General features: G+C 47.7%; 1 protein-coding gene across 2 annotated transcripts in view; it reads left to right on the top strand.

The window, feature by feature from the left end:
- The window catches only part of ACTL6B (actin like 6B), a 254,821-nt gene that overhangs the window by 88,553 nt on the left and 140,860 nt on the right, over window positions 1-25,408 (top strand). For both annotated transcript variants that reach the window (XM_085640126.1, XM_085640127.1), the window contains exon 6: window positions 23,500-23,594. In XM_085640126.1, the coding sequence (XP_085496252.1) occupies window positions 23,500-23,594 (95 nt within the window). The remainder of the gene's footprint in view (window positions 1-23,499; window positions 23,595-25,408) is intronic.

Consider the following 25,408-nt stretch of genomic DNA (forward strand, 5'->3'; position numbering starts at 1 on the left):
AACTCCCAGCGGCACTCCACCCAGCATACAAGTCTTCGAGACCACCATTGCCCTCTGGGTAGTCCCCTAAATTATTTTATGCAAATGACTTTCTCCTCTAGATGACATCCTTTCATGTAGTAAGGGAAAGGCAGCATTAGTAGCTTTCCATTGTCCTCTACTGGTTGATGTAATATGCTGGGCAGCCACACGGGCGGCCTGTTGTACGCTTGAACCTTTCTGGGCGAGCCCACTGGGCATCATTTGTTGCCTCCATCCATTTTGATGGCTACATTTCTAATGGTCCTCTCCACTGGAAGACGGGTGCTCTTCGTGAGCAGACGGTAGAAGTACACGTTAGTCACTTTAGCGTGTCCTAAGTGCCCCTTCCTTCAAACCTCCAATCAACCGTTCTCAGTTCAAATCTGGTTTGGGTCCCCTGCTCAAAGGTGGAGATTGTAAGCAGTTGCAGATGCTAGGATAGTTAGGTGATTACCTAAAGCATGAATTGTCCGCCGCGGATTCCCTCCCCAGATTCGTGTGTTGTTGATTCATTCTCTGCAGATTGTCTGGACCCTAAAATATGGCCCACGGTAGTAAATTGTTCTGTGGAAGATCCCTCGCTGTGGAGGGAAACTTTCTCACCTGTTCACAATGTTTTGCAATTTCTTTGACAACCCCTGCCTTTGTTCTCCAGTGATGTTTTCCACACAGATCCTGAAGATTCCTGTTGACAAGGAGTAGACTCCTTCTTGAAAAGTAAGTTATCTCTAATCTTTATTCCTCAGCGAAGGCATCCCCTCTTCTGAATAGTTTCCTGTTGCCAATCCAGACTTGGGGACAAGGAATTCTTCTAAAGCTTCTAAATGTAGAGAGGATCCCATGGTACAGAATGGATCGTACCGGTACAAATTCTGCTGAAACACAGGAATCCCCACCCGTCTCCTGCTCCCTGTAATTCTCAAGCTTTGTCATTGATGCTAAGTCAGACCTCACTGATGATGAAGGATTATTCTAAAGCAAATAAATCTGGAGAGAATCCCATGTGTTAGAGAGAAAGTTACCTACCTATAACATTTATCCTCCTGTGAGGCTGTCCTCTGCTTCTTCGGGACCGCTGAGTGACCTGTGGCCCCCAGACCAGCTCGGAACACTGCTTTGTGTACGTCTTGTAACTGTGTTCAAACGCAAGTGAACCTATGAAAGGCCCAGTTTGAACAATAACACGTAACTCACCTCTAACTGATCTCCACTGGCGCCATCGTTCATAGATGTACATGTACCTGGTCTTCCTCTAAGGCAGTGGCTCTTAACCTTTTGACTTTTGTAGACCACCACTGAATCCTTATTGGAATCTGGGACCCCCAGAATCCTTATTGGAATTCGAAGACCCCACTGAGTCATCACTGCACGCCTGGCACCCATGCCTTACCCCTTTCGATGATTCGAAGCACAAAACAATACACAAAGAATACAGAAACAAGCATACATCAAACAAATACACAAATTATGAAATGTTGCATTTAATTCACAAACAAATATAAAAAAAGTAAAAATGTTAATTTTATTAGGAAGGTTGGAGCATTTCTAAATTCAGCTTGGTCGCTCGTCGTCCAAACTATATTCTGTTCGATGCGCTCGCACTCCTCCCACGAATCAATTTGAGGTCACTAACTTAATTTTTATCATCCAATTTCAAATTCCTTCACATTTACAGAATGTTTTCACATTATCAATTTTCAATTTTGTTTTTCTTTTTATATATACTTTATTAATCTGTTAATATTATTTAATTTTCTAAGCCGTCGCGGGCCCCCTGTGTAGGCTTCGCTGACCCTCAGGGGTCCCAGGACCACAGGTTAGAAACCACTGCTCTAAGGCAGTCGTCTTCAGACTTTTTAATGCCACTCCTCCTTCGTGTAAAAATATTGTATTGGGGCCCCAGAATGACAAACATTTGCTCAAAATTATTCAGTGAAATCTGCAGCTCTGAGCAGATTAACAATTCAGACATTGCAGTTCTGCCCAGTTGAAGATAAAATTAAATGCATACGTGCCAACATGCTATTGGCATTCGGGGCATCCTAAAAGTGTAAACGTGCCCACAGTGTGGTCCTTTAATCAAAATGAGAGGGAAGAACTTTGAAGGTTAGTTGGAGCTTCCCCTCCCCCCAGCACTTTGACACTTACTCCCTCCCAGGACATGAGTTACTGATCGCACATTACAGACCATCTCACTGTGTTTACTTTTACTAAAAACGCAGCGTTCTCTTTTCAACACGTTTTTCTCCTTCCACCCGGGGTGTAACAAATGCCACCGGCTTCTTCACTTCCCCTACCTCCTTATCGAGATCAATGTAAGCCCCCCAAGCGACTTCCATGAGAATGAATGAATCGAACACCTTTTTTTAAATTTCGCTTTTAATATGTAACGGACTTTCCAGAACTTTGAATTACAGGGGACCCCTACTTTTATTTTATTTGAACAGTACCAAAGACTTCAGAGCCTCTGGTGGGTGTTTTATAACTCCCAGCGGCACTCCACCCAGCATACAAGTCTTCGAGACCACCACTGCCCTCTGGGTAGTCCCCTAAATTATTTTATGCAAATGGATTTCTCCTCGAGATGACATCCTTTCATGTAGTAAGGGAAAGGCAGCATTAGTAGCTTTCCATTGTCAACCACTGGTTGATGTAATATGCTGGGCAGCCACACGGGCGGCCTGTTGTACGCTTGAACCTTTCTGGGCGAGCCCACTGGGCATCATTTGTTGCCTCCATCCATTTTGATGGCTACATTTCTAATGGCCCTCTCCACTGGAAGACGGGTGCTCTCTGTGGGCAGATGGTAGAAGTACTTTAGCGTGTCCTAAGTGCCCCTTCCTTCAAACCTCCAATCAACCGTTCTCAATCCCCGGTATGGGCAGCAGAACCTGGATATCCAAATGTAGATTCTTTGAGGGGATCCCATGTCTTTTGGGGTTGGTTGACAATTCTTTTCCATGTCTCTTAAGGCTCCACCAGGGGCTGTGCTGTGATTTTAAATACTGATTCATGCCATACTTTTCAGGGGGGTCAATCCTGCTGCTGATACAGTCAACAAAGCCCTTCATTTAATAGATCTTTTTTTTGCTTGGGGCGCACACACCCAAAAGCTTTAAGGTAAGAGTGATGGCAACAAAGAGGGTCCCTTTGCTTTCCTATGATGGCTGGTTACGTAGGCCCTGGGTGGTCCTCACAGGTTTCTTGGAAGTGCCATATTTCCCGGATTTCTTAAAAGGTGTGTAGGGTTTTGGCATCTTTCAGGTCCCATGGGTCTGTGTTTTAAGATTTGGCCATTTTGATAGTAGTTGAAGGGCAAAGGGGTAGAGGGGAAGGTTATTGTGCTTAAGGTGGCATTTCCTTGTTTTAAACTATATCCATGCAGGGGGTTGTTGTGAGAAGTTGGCCTAATGTATGATGTCACTAGTTCTAGTGTACACCTTATATCAGTCCAAATACCCTTATGGTGATTGGTTGTAAAGTCAACCTTATAGACCAGCTATCCTAGTGGTAGCATGGACAAGAGCAGTCTTAGGCTAAACTCTGAATGGCATGTGAAGCCAGCTGTGATACCATATATAATCCCTTGAATACCAAATGAAAGGACACCACAACAGATATATATATAAAATAAAGTGTATTTATTCTAGTCAAACCCTCAGCACTCTTTATGAGATTAGAGGTAAGTACAACACAGTCTTATTTAAGCATACATTACGTCACACAGGTAAGTAATACAGTTAGGCCCTAGGGGCCACGCAAACCATATACTAAGTAAGTGGTATAAGAACCACTGTCACGGAAATAGAATAGGCCTAGGCCTAGGGAATCGCTGGGGCTACACTACACTAGCGTTAGTTAGGAAGTGGGAGGCCCACGGGATTCGTGTGCAGAGTGGAAACACTCACGCGTAATGCGTAAAAGTCAATAGCAATAGTACAGTTTAGAAAACGGTAGATTTAGGACACTTCCGGAGTAGCTAGGAAGTTGAGACTTGAAAACTAGACACTAGGATAGTCACTATCCTGATGAGCACCGGAGTACCCAAGTTACCTAGCCCACAGGCTGCGGGTGCATAGGGGTGAAGATGCGTCGTTTTCGTCGTCGACTCCTATGGATGCCTGAAGAAAGATGCTGACAGGCAGTCAGTGAAGAGTGTCCGGTGGATCCCAAGGCTGGGATCAAGAAGAGAGGAAACCTGCAAGCAGAAGGGACAGAGTCAAGGTCACTAGCCAGTGACCACGTGGAACCAGGAAGGAACCAGGCGATGTCGTGAAGATTGCAGGTGAAGGTGAAGCTTGTCGCTGCAGCCAGGAGGACCAGGAAGCGTCGAGGACGACCAGGACCAGGAGGCGAGCTGTCCCACGAAGGCTCTTGCTGTCGGCGGCGTCGAAGTTGGACTAGGACTCACCAAGCCTTGGCAAGCGGAACCCACGAAGAACGAAGGACTTGCTTCTGGTGCAGACCAGGAAGGTCTGGGGTGCTTCTTCTTTGCAGAGAAGCGGGAGCCAGTCTGGAGGAGCCAAACCAGCGCAGAAGATTTCAGGGTGCGTCGTCACAAAGGCCACCAGCCAGCGGGCAAGCAACCGGACAGACGCGGCAAGCAGGAAAATGCTGAAGGGCCCCACGCAGGACTCGTGGAGTGTGGGGGGCTGATCTTCGGTGCAGATGGTGCTTGGGGTTGGGGCTTCTCAATCCCCGGTGCACAACTTCGAGGGTACCTCAGAAGCTGCGCTTTAAGTTACTAGCCACTTTTTCCAGGTAGCCGGTCCCACGTCGCTCGTCGCCTCCACGGATCTCAGCTCTGCTGTAGATGTGGATCAGGGTCGGAGAAGTCTGGAAGTCAAGGCTCTGGTCGGGCTCTGCAGTCGGTTCCTCGTAGAACGTGGGCAAAGCAAAGGGTAGTCTCTTGATGGTGCCTGTTTGCACAGGGTAGCCACTCCTTGGCTACAAGGGAGATTCTTCAGTCTTCTTCTTTCGTCGAATGTCGAAGGTCCAGAGTTTCTGTTCAGTTTTGCAGGTTCAGGATAATCTAAAGTCTTGAGGCCCAACTCCCACTCTTATACTAATCTGGGGGGCTGGGATACCTGCTAGGTCACGCCTTATGGGTGGGACCTGGGAGGGGGTGGTTACACCCACTTCCCTTTGTCCAGTTTCGCGCCAGAGCTGGGGCTGGAGTGCCCCAGCGCCGGTTTGAACTGGACTATGCAAGGAACACCTTGTGTGCCCCAGGCATGTCTCATTCCTTTCAGCCCACCCTGCCCCAATACACTAAAGTCTGTCTGGGGTGGTGCTAGCACCTCCCCAAGCAGGAAACCTATTGTCCAAGCCTCCTTTGCCAGGATCACTCCCAGCAGCAGGGGGTCAGACTCGTGTCTGTGGCAGCAGCATCCATTTTGTGATGCTGAGGCTTTGGTTAGAGTTAAACAGCAAAGTAGGATTTTAACATGTCTCTCCCTCTAGAAGGGAGGAATAATATCCTCATCACCAGAAATGGTATGGGGGTATTATTCCAAAGTGTTAGACACCTTACACGACATGTTTTGATAAAGCCAAACCATAGTTACCATAACCGTTTAAGATTATAAGGCACTTTAAGAGTATATGGTAGGCTATATCATAGAACAGCTATAAGGACATGGTTCCGAAAGCTGCAGACAGGCTCAGCTCATGCTAGAGCACCATCTCACATGTTACCAAGCACTCTGCCTCCAGGATTGTTAAGGCCTGCCATAGGAGTGACTGATAGGTACACATGTGTCTATATATAAGGGTAGATATAGGCATACTATATCTAAGCAAGGGGTGATTACACGACCTTGCCCCAGCTGAGTGATCAGCCAGTTGTGTCTGATTGGAAGGCCAGACCAGGGGTGGCATAATACATGCTGCAGCCCCTGGGAGGCCTAGGGTACACCTATGCCCTGGGTACCTAGGGTACACTGTACAGGGTCCAATAAGGTGATCCTTACCAATTGGGAATGTACCTAGGGTACATGGAGTCCATTTTAAAGAGAGAGCAGACAGCCTGAGACCCTGAATGGCAGGATCTCAGGCCAACTAAGTCGAAAAACCAGCTAGACACTAGGCAAAAAGTTGGGGGTAACCATAGTCAGATATCCACCTTCCTACAGTTGTGTACTTTGAACTGGGTTCAGTGTTGCAGAGACTACTGATGTGTAGGTCTGCGAGTATCTGATTCAAATGATGCTATTTCCCTGTGTCCAAGATCACTTGTGTTTCGCTTGGTCAGGACAGTGTTGACATTTTCATACAGACTGTGGCAATATAAGGTGGGCTTTTTGGAGGAGTTTTCTATAAGTAGGAAGGCCCATGTTGCAGTGTCAGCCTGATGGGATGACGTTATCCACCATGGGGCCTAGTGAGGGGGTCACAACAAGAGTGTGTTCATTAGAACCCCTCTATTGCTGTTTGTCGGGCATGCATTCCTTACACTCTGTTTTGTCTTGTCTCCCGTCAAGGGGCCATAGAGCCCTGTGTGGGAAACCAAGGGCCAGGATCTCTTTGGGTGCTGAGGCGGGGTTGACTGTCTTCCGTCAAGGGGCCATAGAGCTCTGTGTGGGAAACCAAGGGCCAGGATCTCTCTGGGTGCTGAGGCGGGGTTGACTGTCTCCCGTCAAGGGGCCATAGAGCTCTGTGTGGGAAACCAAGGGCCAGGATCTCTCTGGGTGCTGAGGCGGGGTTGACTGTCTCCCGTCAAGGGTCCATAGAGCTCTGTGTGGGAAACCAAGGGCCAGGATCTCTCTGGGTGCTGAGGCGGGGTTGACTGTCTCCCATCAAGGGGCCATAGAGCTCTGTGTGGGAAACCAAGGGCCAGGATCTCTCTGGGTGCTGAGGCGGGGTTGACTGTCTCCCGTCAAGGGGCCATAGAGCTCTGTGTGGGAAACCAAGGGCCAGGATCTCTCTGGGTGCTGAGGCGGGGTTGACTGTCTCCCGTCAAGGGGCCATAGAGCTCTGTGTGGGAAACCAAGGGCCAGGATCTCTCTGGGTGCTGAGGCGGGGTTGACTGTCTCCCATCAAGGGGCCATAGAGCTCTGTGTGGGAAACCAAGGGCCAGGATCTCTCTGGGTGCTGAGGCGGGGTTGACTGTCTCCCGTCAAGGGGCCATAGAGCTCTGTGTGGGAAACCAAGGGCCAGGATCTCTCTGGGTGCTGAGGCGGGGTTGACTGTCTCCCGTCAAGGGGCCATAGAGCTCTGTGTGGGAAACCAAGGGCCAGCATCTCTCTGGGTGCTGAGGCGGGGTTGACTGTCTCCCGTCAAGGAGCCATAGAGCTCTGTGTGGGAAACCAAGGGCCAGGATCTCTCTGGGTGCTGAGGCGGGGTTGACTGTCTCCCATCAAGGAGCCATAGAGCTCTGTGTGGGAAACCAAGGGCCAGGATCTCTCTGGGTGCTGAGGCGGGGTTGACTGTCTCCCGTCAAGGGGCCATAGAGCTCTGTGTGGGAAACCAAGGGCCAGGATCTCTCTGGGTGCTGAGGCGGGGTTGACTGTCTCCCGTCAAGGGGCCATAGAGCTCTGTGTGGGAAACCAAGGGCCAGGATCTCTCTGGGTGCTGAGGCGGGGTTGACTGTCTCCCGTCAAGGGGCCATAGAGCTCTGTGTGGGAAACCAAGGGCCAGGATCTCTCTGGGTGCTGAGGCGGGGTTGACTGTCTCCCATCAAGGGGCCATAGAGCTCTGTGTGGGAAACCAAGGGCCAGGATCTCTCTGGGTGCTGAGGCGGGGTTGACTGTCTCCCGTCAAGGGGCCATAGAGCTCTGTGTGGGAAACCAAGGGCCAGGATCTCTCTGGGTGCTGAGGCGGGGTTGACTGTCTCCCGTCAAGGGGCTGTTCTGCTTGGGTTTTTAGATCGGGTGGAACCTGCTCTACAGAGCCCTTCTAACCCAAATGCAGAACGTTACCCCCTCCCTAGGGCCTTTTTACACCTAAATAACCACATATATGCGTACCACCTAAGGACAGGGAATTCCTATTATAATTATATATGGAGGCCTCACAGCCTCGCAATCTTAGACCCAAAATCTCCTACCCATTCGGCAGCGACACCCACAGTCTCGCGGCCCTTGTTAGACCCAGAACCTCCTACCCATTCGGCAGCGACACCCACAGTCTCGCGGCCCTTGTTAGACCCAGAACCTCCTACCCATTCGGCAGCGACACTCAAAGTCTCGCGGCCTGTATTAGACCCAGAACCTCCTACCCATTCGGCAGCGACACTCAAAGTCTCGCGGCCTGTGTTAGACCCAGAACCTCCTACCCATTCGGCAGCGACACTCAAAGTCTCGCGGCCTTTGTTAGACCCAGAACCTCCTACCCATTCGGCAGCGACACTCAAAGTCTCGCGGCCTTTGTTAGACCCAGAACCTCCTACCCATTCGGTAGCGACACTCAAAGTCTCGCGGCCTGTGTTAGACCCAGAACCTCCTACCCATTCGGCAGCGACACTCAAAGTCTCGCGGCCTTTGTTAGACCCAGAACCTCCTACCCATTCGGCAGCGACACTCAAAGTCTCGCGGCCGTTGTTAGACCCAGAATCTCCTACCCATTCGGCAGCCTTAGCACGAGCTTATCCTATTATAATTATAGTACACGACAGGGGAGTTAGGATTACCACATATCCGATCACACAAAGACTACCAGTTGAGCACAACCTGTTCTCTTAGTTCGAGGGACTTGTCTTTCCCCTCATCCAGTTACCCCTTACCTGACCAGGATTAGTCTCTGTTCACTTTGAAGTAACTCCGACTAAAGAATAGACTGTTCTCCTATACAAAAGTACACAACACATGCTAACGTACAACAAGCTAAATACTTTATTCAAATGGCACATGCATAGTTATAGAACATACCATACATATGGAACCTGCAAGGAAAGTGAAAGGTTAAGTTATATACTTCAAAGAAGAAAAAGGGATCGACTGCACCTTATATCTGTGTAGGCTGTGTTCGATGGACATCTGGGTTCCCTTCTCGTCTATGCCTCGGTTTAGCCTGGAAGTTACCCCTCGGCAGTTGTGGGTCTGCTTCCTTCTCCCTCTCCGAGTCACTAGAACCTTGTCCTCCTTGACTACTCCCTTCTCTTTGGATTTGAGTTTGCCATCAGTCTTCCCTGAAACAAGCAATAGCTTTTCTGCTAACGGCCAGATGCCGCCTACGGTCTAGAAGCAAGTGCCTTATCTCACTCAGACTTTCACTAATATGGACGTGCATTCCCTCATGGAAATTTCCAGCTCAAGACCTGCCGCCCACCAAATTCCTGTACCTCCCCGTACCAAGGACACTTTCCCAGCCGGCCGGCCTGTTGTAGTGTCTTCGGCATGAAGAAAAATACAATCCTTCGATAAGGGCCGGCCCGAACCAGTTCTCTCCGAGCGAATAACACTTCATAACTAAAACATCCCCCTCCCTCTGGGAAGGTCCCGGGCTGCCGGAGCAGAAAGAAAGATGGAGTCTCTCCCGTTTGAGGCCTACCAGGCCTGGATTCAGTACAACTCTACGAAATACCCTCACCATAGGGCAAGTTATCCTCAATACTAACGAATCTATCCCCTAGGCTATGTGTATAGGCCCTAGGCTATGGGTAGCAGCACGGAATTGTGTCAAAGTGTCTAACAAACAGGCTCTACTCACTACTCCAGACTTGAGACTTAGATGGAAATAGACTGAAGTCATATGGACTGCCCTGCAGCACCAGAAAGCCGGGAAAATCAAGCAGTACATTCCACCCTTGACTTTAGTCTATTTACATATACTAAGCGGAGCTAACATCTGTGGAAGAGTAATAAGAAACAAAACTAACCGATCTGTGTCTAGTACCAGATGTGCAGAATTGAAGCAGTGAAGGAATACATTGAATAAGACAACAAATAGAAATCAAAACAACAATAGTAATCAAAAGGCCACCTAATGCTTGACGTAGCATCTTCAGGTCTGGCAACCAGTTGAAGAGCCAGTCAAACCAACCCTGATCAATGTGTTTCTTAACTTCGTTAGTTAGATCATGCAATTTATCTATGTGTGCACGAATGGATTGTGTATGATCAGATAAGTTAAAACAACAGAGGCCTTCAAAATCTGAACAGCCATGTCCATGCTTAAGTAAAAGATAATCAATGGCTGCTCTGTTTTGCAAGATAGCCCTACGTTCACCCTGGGCATCTAATAGTAAGTCAGATAGGACTGTGGAAGTATGATTAATAGACTTAACCATCCAGCAAGCCATTTTTCCAATGGATTTAGCATTATAAACCGCCAAAGCAGGGACACCAATAATTGAGACAGCTAGACTAAGGTATTCAGACTTAGAATATAAATGCAACGATGAATCACAATCCTCTTGTAACATAACTGCATCTCGGAGCACACGAGAGTTGGCATTCGGGTTTGAGGAAAACATAAGCAGACTAAGTCTAGTAATGGCACACGGACCTCCGGAAATATTTGCAGGGACATAGGGCCAGGAAGTATTACCACATGAGAAAAGCCATCCGGCAGGTAGCAACATTGCGCGATAGTGACTAGGAGTAACTACCAAACTATTACAAGTCATATTATTTTGTATGGAAGCACATGAGGTCGGTGTCCTCTGGAGGCACAAAGTTCGCTCATGGGGTGTGAATGAAACAGCACCTCTTAACTTGAGACGTAGACATTCAGAGATTGCATTTGGATTACATGTGAGGAAAAAGCACAGGTCACCCTGTGTGATGTTATACGTAGTTATTTGGGATTGAATAGGAAGTTGTTCATTCGGCAGTTCAGTACATAACGGACAATATGCATGGGTAGCAAAATCACCCAGAATAATATTCGAACGAGCTTTTGAAACGTTAAAAATGCTCGTTAAGGTTTCCAGCGAAGCGGGGACAGCAACTAGGCATGTCGCCAGAATGTCATGTACAGATCTCATCGGTGTCAAACAGAAGTGAGGGGCATCAGTCACTCTTTTCGCCAGCAGTGTCCAAAAGTTCGATGACGAGTCCCACGCATTGAAGGAACGCAACACTCTGGTTCCCAATTCATCCCGGGTTAATGGGATCCCTCCTTTCTCTCCGAAGTAGACCGAAGGGTGTCCAGTACCGACACATCCCGCAGCAACAATCCAAAGAATGATCTGAAAAAGAACCAAACACGGGCATTAATCATTCTCGTAAATAACATTTATCAGCTGGGACAGCTTCCCAGCTATCTTTCCCTGGCCTCATAACCAAAATGGTGTTATCCTGACCGGTGGCAATAACCTCCGCTTGTTCAGGGGGATTCTTAGGCGATTGCACCCAAATCTTGGCTCCAGGATTATCCGTAGAGCCAAAGCCTTTCTGGCCTCGTACAGTTAGCAAAGTTGGGGCAGTGCCTTTTATTATTCCACCACTGAAAACAGGCATAATGAGTAATTGAGCCACTCGGTCGGTGCGGTGTATCAGTAGGTCATCCTCACTGCTATTTAGCAGAAGTATTTTGATTTCTCCCTGATAATCACTATCAATTACACCTCCAAGTACCTGGATGCCTTTTACAGCCAACCCCGATCTAGGGGCGATCAATCCAAAATTTCCCGGTGGTATATGAATACCAACACCGGTAGCAATGATGACCCGATTTTTGCTTTTTAAAACGGTGTCATCCATAGCATGCAAGTCCAAGCCTGCCGACCCTGGGGTCGCTCTGCATGGAGCTAGAGCTCCGGAAGTAATTTCCCAATACATCACAGTTTCATTTATTATATTAGGCATTGTTTCAACCTGTGGGGGGAACAAACGCATAAGTGGAGATTCAGCATTTAAAAAAGGACGATTATTCAAGATCAATAATGCTTGAGGTAAAAAGTCTCGCCAATTTTTATACTTGTCATCTGTTAGTTTGCGCAACTGGTCCTTTAGCAGACCATTCAATCTTTCCACCAGGCCTGAGGCCTGCGGGTAATAGGGTATATGAAAGATCCACTCAATGTGATGTTCCACACAGAATTCCTGTACCAATCTTCCACGAAAATGGGATGCATTATCAGATTGAATTTGGAATGGCACACCATAATACATCATAATTAATTCCAATGTTTTTATGGTGTTCAATTGGGTGGCTTGCTTACATGGAAAAGCTACCAGCAACCCACTATATGTATCGACAATTGTGCAAACATATTGACAATTTCTACTCATGGGAAGGGGTCCGATGTAATCAATCTGCCAGATTTGAGCGGGCAATTTCCCGCGATGTAAATGGCCTCTAACAATTTGGGGTACTTTACGCTGCCTGATATGTTGGCAGACGGGACAATGTAGAATAACATCTTTAATTAGATCTAGGGGAATATAGATTCCTCTGTCAGCAGCCCACCTGCTAGTGGCCTTCTCTCCAAAGTGTCCTGCCTTCTGGTGTGCCCATTTCGCCAATCCCGCAATGTCAGGATCTTGTCTGTCCACCACTGCCTCGGCAATTTTAGATTTCTCATCTGCAATGTTATGAAAAAATTTGTCAAGGGAGTCTATCGGGGTGTGAGCATCCACATGGAAGATGGTAACAGTACTCTGTGGGAGCATTTCCCAAATTTCTTGCCATAACTCCTTTCCCCATAACTCTTTAGAGTGTAATTTCCAATTACGAGAATGCCAGGTTGGTAACCAAACAGCCAGTCCATTTGCAGTAGACCAGGAGTCAGTGAAAATATGGCATACGCCAGGTAACTCTTGTTTCAGGACTTGATAAACAGCATATAGCTCTGCGAATTGACTACTTTTTCCTTCACCAGTTGTGCTCAATAGTCTCTGTGTGATCGGATTATAAGACACCGCCTTCCAGTGCCGTGTATTTCCAATAAATTTTGCTGACCCATCTGTGAACCACACATGGTTCCTGTCCTCGACGGACAAATCATCAAAAGGTTTACCCCACTTGACAGGAGACTCCTGTTCTAAAGGTACAGAACACTCACTCTCAGTCTCAGTCGATGGTACTTGCGCCACCTGCTCATGTAAGGACGCAACTCCTTTCGGACCCACACGTGCCCTGTCTTGTATGTACCATTTCCATTTAATCACACTCGCCTCCTGAGCATGCCCAATTCGATGAGTTTTTGGTGAACTCAAAACCCACTGCATAATAGGAATTTCAGGACGCAAGAATATGTCATGTCCCAATGTTAATTGCTCGGTATCCACCAAAGCCCAATAACAAGCAAGTAGCTGTTTCTCAAAAGGTGTGTAACGCTCACCAGCATCAGGTAGCTTTTTGGTCCAGAATCCTAATGGTACTTTGCACCTACCCTGTTTCTGCCACAGACTCCAGTTTGCATAAGGGCCTTGCACAGACACATTCAAATCCACATCACCATCACATACAGGCCAAAGGTCCATAGCATGTTGAATCGCCTCTTTTGCTAGGCTAAATGCATCTTGCTGTTGTTTACCCCATTCGAATGCATTCTTCTTACGTGTAACACGATACAATGGGGCCAATATTTGACTCAGATGAGGAATATGCTGGCGCCAAAAACCAAATAAACCAATAAAGCTTTGGGCTTCCTTCCTATTCCTCGGAACCGAAAAATCAAGAATCTTCTGTTTTACCTGAGGGATCACCTCACGGTGTCCCTCATGCCAATTAATACCTAAAAATTTTACAGCTTGGGATGGACCCTGTAATTTGTCCGGATTGATCTCCCAACCTTTCTCACGCAGACATTCAATGACTTTATCTAATTGTATCTGAACATCCTCTTGTGTTTCGCCTTGAATCAGCACATCATCAATATAATGACATATCTGAATTTTGGGATGAACTGGTACCTCAGTCAAGTGTTCTGCCACCAGCCGGTGACAGATCGTAGGGCTATGCACATAGCCCTGAGGAAGACTTCTGAACGTCATCTGACGCCCGTTCCACGTAAAACTGAACTGTTCCTGACACTCAGGGGCAATTGGAATAGAAAAGAAAGCATTAGCAATATCAAGGGACGCATACCATGTACCTGGGTGTGTTTGGATTCTTTCAATCAGAGTAATAACATCCGGTACTGCAGCCGTCAAAGAGGGCGTGTGTTTGTTCAATTCTCGATAATCAACAGTCATGCGCCAAGAATTATCACTTTTACGCACCGGCCAAACAGGATTATTCCAAGCAGAAGTAACTGGAGTTATAACACCTGCATTAACCAACTCCTGAATGGTGGTACTAATCTCTTCATGACCACCCGGAATACGATACTGCTTCTGACAAACCACCTTTGTCGCCTGGGGAACTTGTATGGGGGGCATCCTTAAACGACCAACCCGTATAGGTCTGGACGAGATATAATGCGTCGTTCCAAATTGGTAACACCCATCATCAAGATGCAACGTCATTCCTTTCAAAATATCAATTCCAATTATGAATTCTAGGAGTGGCACCACTAATACAGAATATTCCTTTCTAGGAATTCTACCTATTCTCATTTCAAGCAAAGTTTGAACTGCGGGGGTTTCTTTTCCTCCTAATCCAGTAATAGTAAAAGGCTGCCCTGTAAATTTCCTCGATTTTCCATGAATAAGAGTGGCCTCCGCTCCTGTATCAACTAATGCTCGGGCCCTTTGGATATTACGATGTCTCCAATAAATTTCAATATCTACATAGGGTCTATTATCTCTGTGAGCCCATCTGTGTACCGGAGCTTGACCTATTTCCTAGTCATTCTTATTGCATTCTGTGTACCAGGACAAATCAGGATAAAGACTCTCACGTTTTTTAGGTATCAGTGCTTCCTGTTCATATCCATCTCTATTGCGAAATGGATTCCTGTCCTCTGCACTGCACTGCAAATTTCGATCGTTAAAACTGTGTCTATCCTCCCTTCTTCTCAGCTCAGGGGAGTGATCCCTATCATCTCTACGTCTGTTGTAGGCATAATCATTTCTCCCCCTTTCCCTTTCCCCCTCTCTCTCCCTGTCCCGCTCTCGACGGGGGGACAGATTACGTACAGGACGCCGATCATCACGACGATCAGAGCGCCCACGGCGATCATCATCACCGCTACCATCAGAACAACCATGATCACACTCAGTCGTTCGAACACGCCGGGCACCCTCCTTCCGATCCAAGCCCCGTTTGCGAAACATCTCCCACAAACGGGCAGTAGTCTCACCATCAATGTCTTCCCGACGCACACCATCAGCCAAAAGACCAGTAAAGATGTCACGTCTAGTAAATTTATATTCACCAGGAGTACGAGTGTCAGGCCGGGACTGACGTTCAGGTTTAAACCACTCACCCAACTCACCGAGTTGGCGTACCGACTCCAACACCGTAGATAGAACATTACCAGTCTGGTTAATCAACAAAGTCATCATGACCTGCTTGTAGGCAACAGGAGAAGAGCGAATGATACGATTCCGCACAGAAGAAGTCAACATCCCATCAAGCAACCTGTCAGCAGTGCCCAGAAAAATAGCCGTTTTCATCACCTCCTCCTTAAGACGTTGCGCAGCATCACGCAGGGTATACCACGGCTTGTCATTGACAGGCCAGTCAGACTCAGTAGGATACTTCAAATTACAGCCCTCAGTCGCCAATTGGAGCAAAGAAATCTGACCACCACCATTATAGTTACGAAAATGATCTTGTACAGAAGAATCTAAACTCAAAGAACAAAACTTCAAACAATCGCCAGTATCCAACATAATACCAGCAGCGCCTAGTTCATAAAGGCGCACCATCCAAGTGAGCAAAGCCTCACCAGTCCGCTGCCGAAAGCGCTGCAAAATATCACTAATTTCTTGTTGGGTAAAATCCTCCAAGCAGTCTAAAGAAACACCCTGCGGAGCATTGGGAGACTGCTGCAACTTCCGACGAAAAACCGGATGCGCAGCAACCACAGGACGAGCATCAGAAGGAGCCCGAGTAGTACTAGTAGAGGGACAATCAGTGTAAGAAGCATCGATGCCGCCCGAAGGACGAGCGCAATCACGGGGTGCACCATCAGAGGTGCGGGAAGTAGACTTACTGTCATGACGGGAACGAGAAAACTCATGCACAGCACAGTCCTCACCCGAGGAACAAGACGTAGCCGAGTCCCAGATATTACCATCCCATTCATCAGGATTCCAATCCAGTCCAGCCTTTGCCACGGCCAGACGCACCTTACGCGACGAAACTCGACCACGCCTGTGTTTGTATTTGTAACGAGCAATCCGCACAGCCGCCCGTTCAGCAACCGTCTGGTAAGTGTCAATTTTGTCGGAAAGCAACTTGTTTTGACAGCGCAATAAAGTATTGGAATTTTGAACCTCAACAAAGTGCGAATCCGCATCCTTAAGAGCGGTCTGCAATTTCAGCAACTTCTCATGCAAAATCCGATACGCAGATAGAATAACCCAACCTCTGCGCCCTAAAGCGGGAACCTCCTCTCCCTTCAGGACAGGTGCCGTCTGCAAACAAGTAATCACGTCAGCCGGTTCCGCCGACTCCAAAGAAGAGGTCCAATTTTCACTCAAACCAGTAGAATCAGCCCACTCTCGGGCCAAGGCACCATAAGGCGTTGAATCCCATCCGGGAATATCAACGGACAATTTAAGAGTAGCTTTAGATTTCCTAGAAAACATCGCGAAAAAGAAAGAAAAAGAGACGCAGAGAAAAGAAAGGAAGAGAGAAAGAAAGAGAAAAAAAAAAACTATACACGCAAATATACAAAAAAGAAAACCACGCACACGCTGAAAGCAAACACAAGACAAACACAACGCACACAGGTTTCGTAAACAGTTCGTGATGCCAAATGTTCTGCTTGGGTTTTTAGATCGGGTGGAACCTGCTCTACAGAGCCCTTCTAACCCAAATGCAGAACGTTACCCCCTCCCTAGGGCCTTTTTACACCTAAATAACCACATATATGCGTACCACCTAAGGACAGGGAATTCCTATTATAATTATATATGGAGGCCTCACAGCCTCGCAATCTTAGACCCAAAATCTCCTACCCATTCGGCAGCGACACCCACAGTCTCGCGGCCCTTGTTAGACCCAGAACCTCCTACCCATTCGGCAGCGACACCCACAGTCTCGCGGCCCTTGTTAGACCCAGAACCTCCTACCCATTCGGCAGCGACACTCAAAGTCTCGCGGCCTGTATTAGACCCAGAACCTCCTACCCATTCGGCAGCGACACTCAAAGTCTCGCGGCCTGTGTTAGACCCAGAACCTCCTACCCATTCGGCAGCGACACTCAAAGTCTCGCGGCCTTTGTTAGACCCAGAACCTCCTACCCATTCGGCAGCGACACTCAAAGTCTCGCGGCCTTTGTTAGACCCAGAACCTCCTACCCATTCGGTAGCGACACTCAAAGTCTCGCGGCCTGTGTTAGACCCAGAACCTCCTACCCATTCGGCAGCGACACTCAAAGTCTCGCGGCCTTTGTTAGACCCAGAACCTCCTACCCATTCGGCAGCGACACTCAAAGTCTCGCGGCCGTTGTTAGACCCAGAATCTCCTACCCATTCGGCAGCCTTAGCACGAGCTTATCCTATTATAATTATAGTACACGACAGGGGAGTTAGGATTACCACATATCCGATCACACAAAGACTACCAGTTGAGCACAACCTGTTCTCTTAGTTCGAGGGACTTGTCTTTCCCCTCATCCAGTTACCCCTTACCTGACCAGGATTAGTCTCTGTTCACTTTGAAGTAACTCCGACTAAAGAATAGACTGTTCTCCTATACAAAAGTACACAACACATGCTAACGTACAACAAGCTAAATACTTTATTCAAATGGCACATGCATAGTTATAGAACATACCATACATATGGAACCTGCAAGGAAAGTGAAAGGTTAAGTTATATACTTCAAAGAAGAAAAAGGGATCGACTGCACCTTATATCTGTGTAGGCTGTGTTCGATGGACATCTGGGTTCCCTTCTCGTCTATGCCTCGGTTTAGCCTGGAAGTTACCCCTCGGCAGTTGTGGGTCTGCTTCCTTCTCCCTCTCCGAGTCACTAGAACCTTGTCCTCCTTGACTACTCCCTTCTCTTTGGATTTGAGTTTGCCATCAGTCTTCCCTGAAACAAGCAATAGCTTTTCTGCTAACGGCCAGATGCCGCCTACGGTCTAGAAGCAAGTGCCTTATCTCACTCAGACTTTCACTAATATGGACGTGCATTCCCTCATGGAAATTTCCAGCTCAAGACCTGCCGCCCACCAAATTCCTGTACCTCCCCGTACCAAGGACACTTTCCCAGCCGGCCGGCCTGTTGTAGTGTCTTCGGCATGAAGAAAAATACAATCCTTCGATAAGGGCCGGCCCGAACCAGTTCTCTCCGAGCGAATAACACTTCATAACTAAAACATCCCCCTCCCTCTGGGAAGGTCCCGGGCTGCCGGAGCAGAAAGAAAGATGGAGTCTCTCCCGTTTGAGGCCTACCAGGCCTGGATTCAGTACAACTCTACGAAATACCCTCACCATAGGGCAAGTTATCCTCAATACTAACGAATCTATCCCCTAGGCTATGTGTATAGGCCCTAGGCTATGGGTAGCAGCACGGAATTGTGTCAAAGTGTCTAACAAACAGGCTCTACTCACTACTCCAGACTTGAGACTTAGATGGAAATAGACTGAAGTCATATGGACTGCCCTGCAGCACCAGAAAGCCGGGAAAATCAAGCAGTACAGGGGCCATAGAGCTCTGTGTGGGAAACCAAGGGCCAGCATCTCTCTGGGTGCTGAGGCGGGGTTGACTGTCTCCCGTCAAGGAGCCATAGAGCTCTGTGTGGGAAACCAAGGGCCAGGATCTCTCTGGGTGCTGAGGCGGGGTTGACTGTCTCCCATCAAGGAGCCATAGAGCTCTGTGTGGGAAACCAAGGGCCAGGATCTCTCTGGGTGCTGAGGCGGGGTTGACTGTCTCCCGTCAAGGGGCCATAGAGCTCTGTGTGGGAAACCAAGGGCCAGGATCTCTCTGGGTGCTGAGGCGGGGTTGACTGTCTCCCGTCAAGGGGCCATAGAGCTCTGTGTGGGAAACCAAGGGCCAGGATCTCTCTGGGTGCTGAGGCGGGGTTGACTGTCTCCCGTCAAGGGGCCATAGAGCTCTGTGTGGGAAACCAAGGGCCAGGATCTCTCTGGGTGCTGAGGCGGGGTTGACTGTCTCCCATCAAGGGGCCATAGAGCTCTGTGTGGGAAACCAAGGGCCAGGATCTCTCTGGGTGCTGAGGCGGGGTTGACTGTCTCCCGTCAAGGGGCCATAGAGCTCTGTGTGGGAAACCAAGGGCCAGGATCTCTCTGGGTGCTGAGGCGGGGTTGACTGTCTCCCGTCAAGGGGCCATAGAGCTCTGTGTGGGAAACCAAGGGCCAGCATCTCTCTGGGTGCTGAGGCGGGGTTGACTGTCTCCCGTCAAGGAGCCATAGAGCTCTGTGTGGGAAACCAAGGGCCAGGATCTCTCTGGGTGCTGAGGCGGGGTTGACTGTCTCCCATCAAGGAGCCATAGAGCTCTGTGTGGGAAACCAAGGGCCAGGATCTCTCTGGGTGCTGAGGCGGGGTTGACTGTCTCCCGTCAAGGGGCCATAGAGCTCTGTGTGGGAAACCAAGGGCCAGGATCTCTCTGGGTGCTGAGGCGGGGTTGACTGTCTCCCGTCAAGGGGCCATAGAGCTCTGTGTGGGAAACCAAGGGCCAGGATCTCTCTGGGTGCTGAGGCGGGGTTGACTCTGGTTGATGCACTGGACGATGTTACTGAAAATCGAGTCGCTTCAGCCCCAAAGATTATGAGGTGCCAGGCGTTAATTCTGCAGTTCGTGAAATCGAGACCATCAGTGTCCTACACAGTCTGGATGCCTGCGTGATGCATGCACTGTCCCAGACGGGTATCAGACATCCAGGCAGTGAGTTGACTGTTGGGATTGCTGAACGCTAGATCCAAGTCAAAGCTTGGTCTGCGGCAAGGACCACAACCCAATGTGACACACTGATGTTTGGAGGGTCGCACTGATGTTTGGAGGGTCGCGTTCGCGGTGGTTCGAGCTGTTGATGGTCTCTTGCGTTCCTACTTGGCAGACCTTTGGCCTCAGTGAGAATTGTCAAAGAAAATCTACACATACGCCAATCGAAGTTCGAAAGAGTTTATTAACAAAGGAAAAATGAATAGTCTGAGAACTCCCAGTCTTGATCAATCAGGGAATACCTCTGCAATCTGTATTGGAGCAAACTCAGAAACTAAAGGTAAACCACAGATGTGATGTCCATTGGAAGACTAGGTGTAAAATCCAGTACATGACTTCGTAAGACGAAGGAAGTGTCCCGGTGCTGGAGAATGAGAACATTAAACAGAAGAAAGAAGACCTTCCCTAGTTAGAAGAATGTAAAGATTTTCAGCTGAGCAGGTTCATCATCACCTTCTCACCTTGGGAGTTAGGGTGTGAAAGAGAGGCTTCAGATATCATGGATTAGGGTCACCAGGCATCCCAGGTTTGTCGGAATAGTCCTGGTGTCCCACCAGCTGTCCCGGCTATAATGGCACATTTTGCACATGTCCTGCTTTTCAGAAAGGAACGACTGTAAATTGGGGAACGAACATTTTTATGTTTTCCAAGGTAGGACGAGGTAACAGATCTTAAAAGAACCAATTTAATGAACACACAGGAGCCTGGGTTTCAAAGTTTGATTAATTTAGTCCCTTGGAGCCTTGTCTGTGTTTCGGTGTTGATAAGCAGTGTCATTAAAGTCATTCTGTGCCGATGTAAAATTGTAGCCCTTCTTCCATGTTTGATACATGTCCCGTTTTTTAGTTTTCAAAATGTTGCCATCCTATCATGGATGGGCACTTCCTTTACAAACATGGCTGCTGTAGTCACAGTTATGCTAAGACAATATTTTGCATCTCACAAGGTCCTGAACAGTATCTTTAGCCACAGCAATGGGCAGCGGTGTGGGAACAGCCTTTCACAATTCTCACTTTATCAGTCTTTGCTTCTCTCGCTTTCCCCTTCTTTATGTCTTTCACTCTTTCTCCGTATTTCCCCCTCTGTCTCTTTCTCACACAATCTCTTTCTCTTTGTATCCTCTTCTGTCTCTCTTTCTTTCTCACCTGTCTCCTGCTGTTGTGTTCCTTTCCTTGTCCACGGTTGACTTTAGTCTTCGCAGAACCCTGGTCTGGCCTGTATATGGCCCATTAAAGCTGCACATTGGACAGTGATGGAAATCGTCATCCAAGGATTACTAACACCAGATTCTAGTGACACTAGAGATCTTTGAGACAACGCACTGGTGAATAGTCCGTACGCATCTTCTCTCGCGTCTTCCTTCTTTGCCATTAGACCCCATGTTCAGACCTCCAACGTCCAGGCTATGGTTAGGGGCCCCCTTAGAGAGAGGATAGTACAAGGCCTGTTGCCAGAGAGAACCCTTGATCTTTGAACTGGAAGGAACTCCCCACACTACTGTCAGGTCACAACCCACTTGTGTCAATGGTGCAGGATCAAGAAGAACAAAGTCCTAAAAGTGTTTGCAGTTCATCTGCGGCTGCCTTTCGTGAAGATGTGGCAGCTTCTTGTTCCTCTCGGTGGTTCACACGCGGTGGTTGGGAGTTGACGCCATAGCTCCAGACACTCTGATCATGATCTTACTCTCTTCCTAGAAGTACTATGTCATTCTGGAGGCATTCTGAGGAGCTATCGTTGGTTCGGGTTCACAGTCTTGGACATGTGTGCCTCCGAAGATAATGCTTTGTTCCGTGCCATCTACTCCCAGTTTCCGTCAGCGGGAGAAGGGGGGCGATGCTGTTGTTTGTCAGTGGCTGAAGGGTCAACTCTGAGGTTTGTAACAAAGGTGTCCTAATGGTTTCCCACCAAGTTATGTTGGGCGCCCAGTATTCTATCCCAATGCGGCTACAGCGTAATCTCTTCATTCTGTGGGTGTGTGCAGGACTGTATGGGTTTACGCAGCCGGCACTGTGACAATTCACAGCTGTGACAGATTGTAACTCTCTGTTGCTCCAGGAAAGGGGGCAGCCGTCCACTGCCAGCGTGTGGTGGTGTTTGCTCTTAGGATGGACTTACAAACTCCAGGGTGGGCCCTGCCTGGGAAATTATGGGATGAATTTGTAATGTAGTTATCTGCTTCATGGGGGAGGGGATGTGTGTCTCTTTAGCAGCCCTGGTCCTCTACGTAAGTCTCATGTTACCAGGCAGACATTAGTGGCTCCAAGGAAGAGGTCTTTGGTAAGAAAGTGCTGGATTGGTTGTCTGAGACTTAAAATAGGGTCTCTGTGAATAGAATAGGGATCAAAACCTCAGGTCACCGGCATGATATACTGGGATGTGCAAACCTGGAAACTCTGACCTTGCAACTTCTCAAATTCATTTTTAAACCTTGCCAGATGTGTTAGGGGTAAAAACATGGCTCTGCAAGTAACGTTCCTGCTGCTGTGGAGAGCTGCAGGTCACTGCTCAGGAGCATGTTACAGTTGTTTCAGCAGCGACCTCATATCCCTCATTTCCTTGCAGTGGGACGCCCATCATCTGGGAGACTATTTTATTTCTGTTGTGGTGATGGTATTTCGCTTGCAGAAAGAAGACCCCCCCTGCTTCCCCAATCAAAGGCTCCACTACTCTGTCGCGGTGCGCGTGATCGACACTTGTGCAGTACATCTTCCTGCCTCATTCTCTACAATTCACTGTCAAACTAAATGAGACCGGATTCTCTTTATTGTGAATTTAATCAATTGGATCATCCTGCATCTGTGTCTTCTTGAAGCGCCTTTTACTGTTGACATTGCAACGCTTGAACATACATGATCCATTGAGCGGTTTGTCCCAATGCATTTCAAGAAAAACCCTTCTTAGAGATCTAGAACATCTGCATTTTTCTCAATCTCAGTTCTGGAAATGAAACTTGGACTGCGGTTGAAGTCTAGCCAACGTATCGGAACCAAAAATATCATTTGAATAGAATATCGTGTCAAAAATATCGAGAAGGTAAGCGCAATATAGATAAGTATAGAGTTACTGCTCTTAACTCCACATCTACAAACTTTGTAGATATATATATCGTCAAAGTACGTATGTGTGGAGTTATATACAGTAAAACTTTACTTAACCATAGAAAATGACCGTCACAATATTTTTTTCCTCAATATTCTTGAAACAATATTTTGTCTCACAATATTTTTGGTTTTGATATTCTGTGTAAATCCAACGTAGGTCAGCGGAGTTGGTTCTATATATTTGCACACTGTGTATATATGTTCCATACACTCTATGTGTATGGAAATGTACCTTCTGTAGATATCCTTTGGGGCCTGTGTTCAATAACTATGCTCTTATCGTGTAAAGCAAAATGTGTCCTCCTTAAAATGTTCTCCTCAATTGTAAGCTGTCTGCAAAAGTGATTCCATTAAGTGTTGTTGCTTGCTAGTGCACGTGCCTGCGCTAGATTGCCTTCCTCCCACGATGAGGACATTTTCAAGCTCTTGTTGGCATCACTTCTTGTTCCTTAACCTCTTGTCGCCAGCTTTGCCAATGGACGCTCCACAGGCCTCGTCCTGGACAGCGGGGCCACACACACCACGGCCATCCCAGTGCACGATGGATACGTTCTTCAGCAAGGTACGTCGGGAGCTGGACTGTTGTGTGTGGATGGGCGTTGATAATCAAAAGACCGACTCTGAAAGCGTTTGTATGACGTGACCCCTTTCCCCCACTGCGGAAGGGTCATGATGCACCATAACAAAGGCAGTCGGCACTTTGACGTTTGTTGCGTGTATCAATTATTTTATTGTTAAAATTAAGAGTTGAGAAATAACAGCAAATACAGTGACATGACCAGGGAGCGGCGAATAACTCAGTCCAGTAAATATACTCATGTACTAGAAATACACAATTACTACTGGAATGAAGTACTATAAAAGAATGTGTAATATGTAAAGGTTTCAATGATTACTGAAGATAAAAGTATAAGTCTTGTACCAAATAAAAAGAGTTTTAAAAAAGAAATACAGTGACGTGCAAAATATAATATTTAAGAGAGTTAGAAAAAGGAAGAGATGGTGAGAGAATAAGCTATACAAGGAAGGAAGTAAAGAGAGGAAGAGAAAGACAGAGAAAAAAAGAAGAGAGGAAGGACATAAGCTACAAAGCAGGGAAACAATAGAGGGGAAGAGGGGAAGGGTAATGAGTACAATGATGGTAATGAAGAAGAAGCGAGATGGCTTACACCTGAGGTTAGGTGCTCCAGCCATTTTTAATGTCCCCGCCGTCTGCTGTACCACGTACTTCTAAGGGAAGCCCATGGACCGTGACACCTGTGGTCAGTGGTTCATCACCCAAATTGTTATTTCTGAAAATGGATTGTGGAGATCCGAACACCTGTGATTTATCACCATCTCCATGTTTACCAGTGATTACCATTGTATCCGATTACAGCAACAAGCTCTCTTGATTACCTTTTGCGCCTCAACCCAGAGAGTGGCATTTACTCCGGGCACCGGGCAGTGGTGCTTGTTGGGCTCTTTCCATGGCACATGCCCTTCTTTACCACACAAGACCTGCATCTTAGATGTAAATACACCTCAGTTGGATATCAAGGCTACTTTGTCGCGGTACTCCCTCCTCATGGCGTGAGGGCACGGTCCAAGGCACTTCAGTTGAGGGTTGGGCACTTGATACTGTATAACACATGTTTTGGACTCAATGGACTTAATGTCCAGTTCAGTCTTTATTTTAAAAAATACAGGACTTTTATTAACAATTAGGAAAACAGAAGGCCTTAGGCACCTTCCGGGCTACATTATGGCCTCAAACAAAATAATACAGTGGTACAGCGCTGTAACACAAGAAACAAGGGGCCGTGTTGCTTATGTTCCATACTGCTTATGTACAAAGCAGGTCTTTGTGCCAGCACCCCTGCTGCTGCTTTAAGTTTAGTGCCTTTTCTGTGTGTTTTGCCCTCTGTGTGTCGCTTTCCAGCCCTCCTTTGCTGCTGTACCCTATGCCTGTTATTGTAGTCTGAGGGCCAATATTTTGTAACTTGTGAATTTTTCTTTTCCAACCTTCCCTTGCTATTGTTTCTGTGTCTGTGATTGTAGTCTGAGCCCTGTTTTTTGTAATTCATGACTTTCTTTTCCAGCCTTTTCCCAGCCTTTCACTGCCATCTCTGTGCAGTGAGCTGGACTGCTTTCCCACTGATCCCGCTTACCTCCCCCTCCCAGGCAAGCCTATGTGCGTCCGTTTACGCCCCGTGTCCAGCACCAGGAACCCTGGTTCTCCCACCCCATGCAGCTGCACCGCTGTAGACCTCTGAGCCCTGGATCCAGGGCGCATTGGCATCATCAACAACTACTGCCGCTCATTTCCACGCACCACCAGGGGACCAATCTGCTGCCAACGCTGATGCTTCATCTGCAATATGGTAACAACCAACA

Source organism: Triturus cristatus, chromosome 12 (assembly GCF_964204655.1).
Source record: "Triturus cristatus chromosome 12, aTriCri1.1, whole genome shotgun sequence".
Taxonomy (NCBI): Eukaryota; Metazoa; Chordata; class Amphibia; order Caudata; family Salamandridae; genus Triturus; species Triturus cristatus.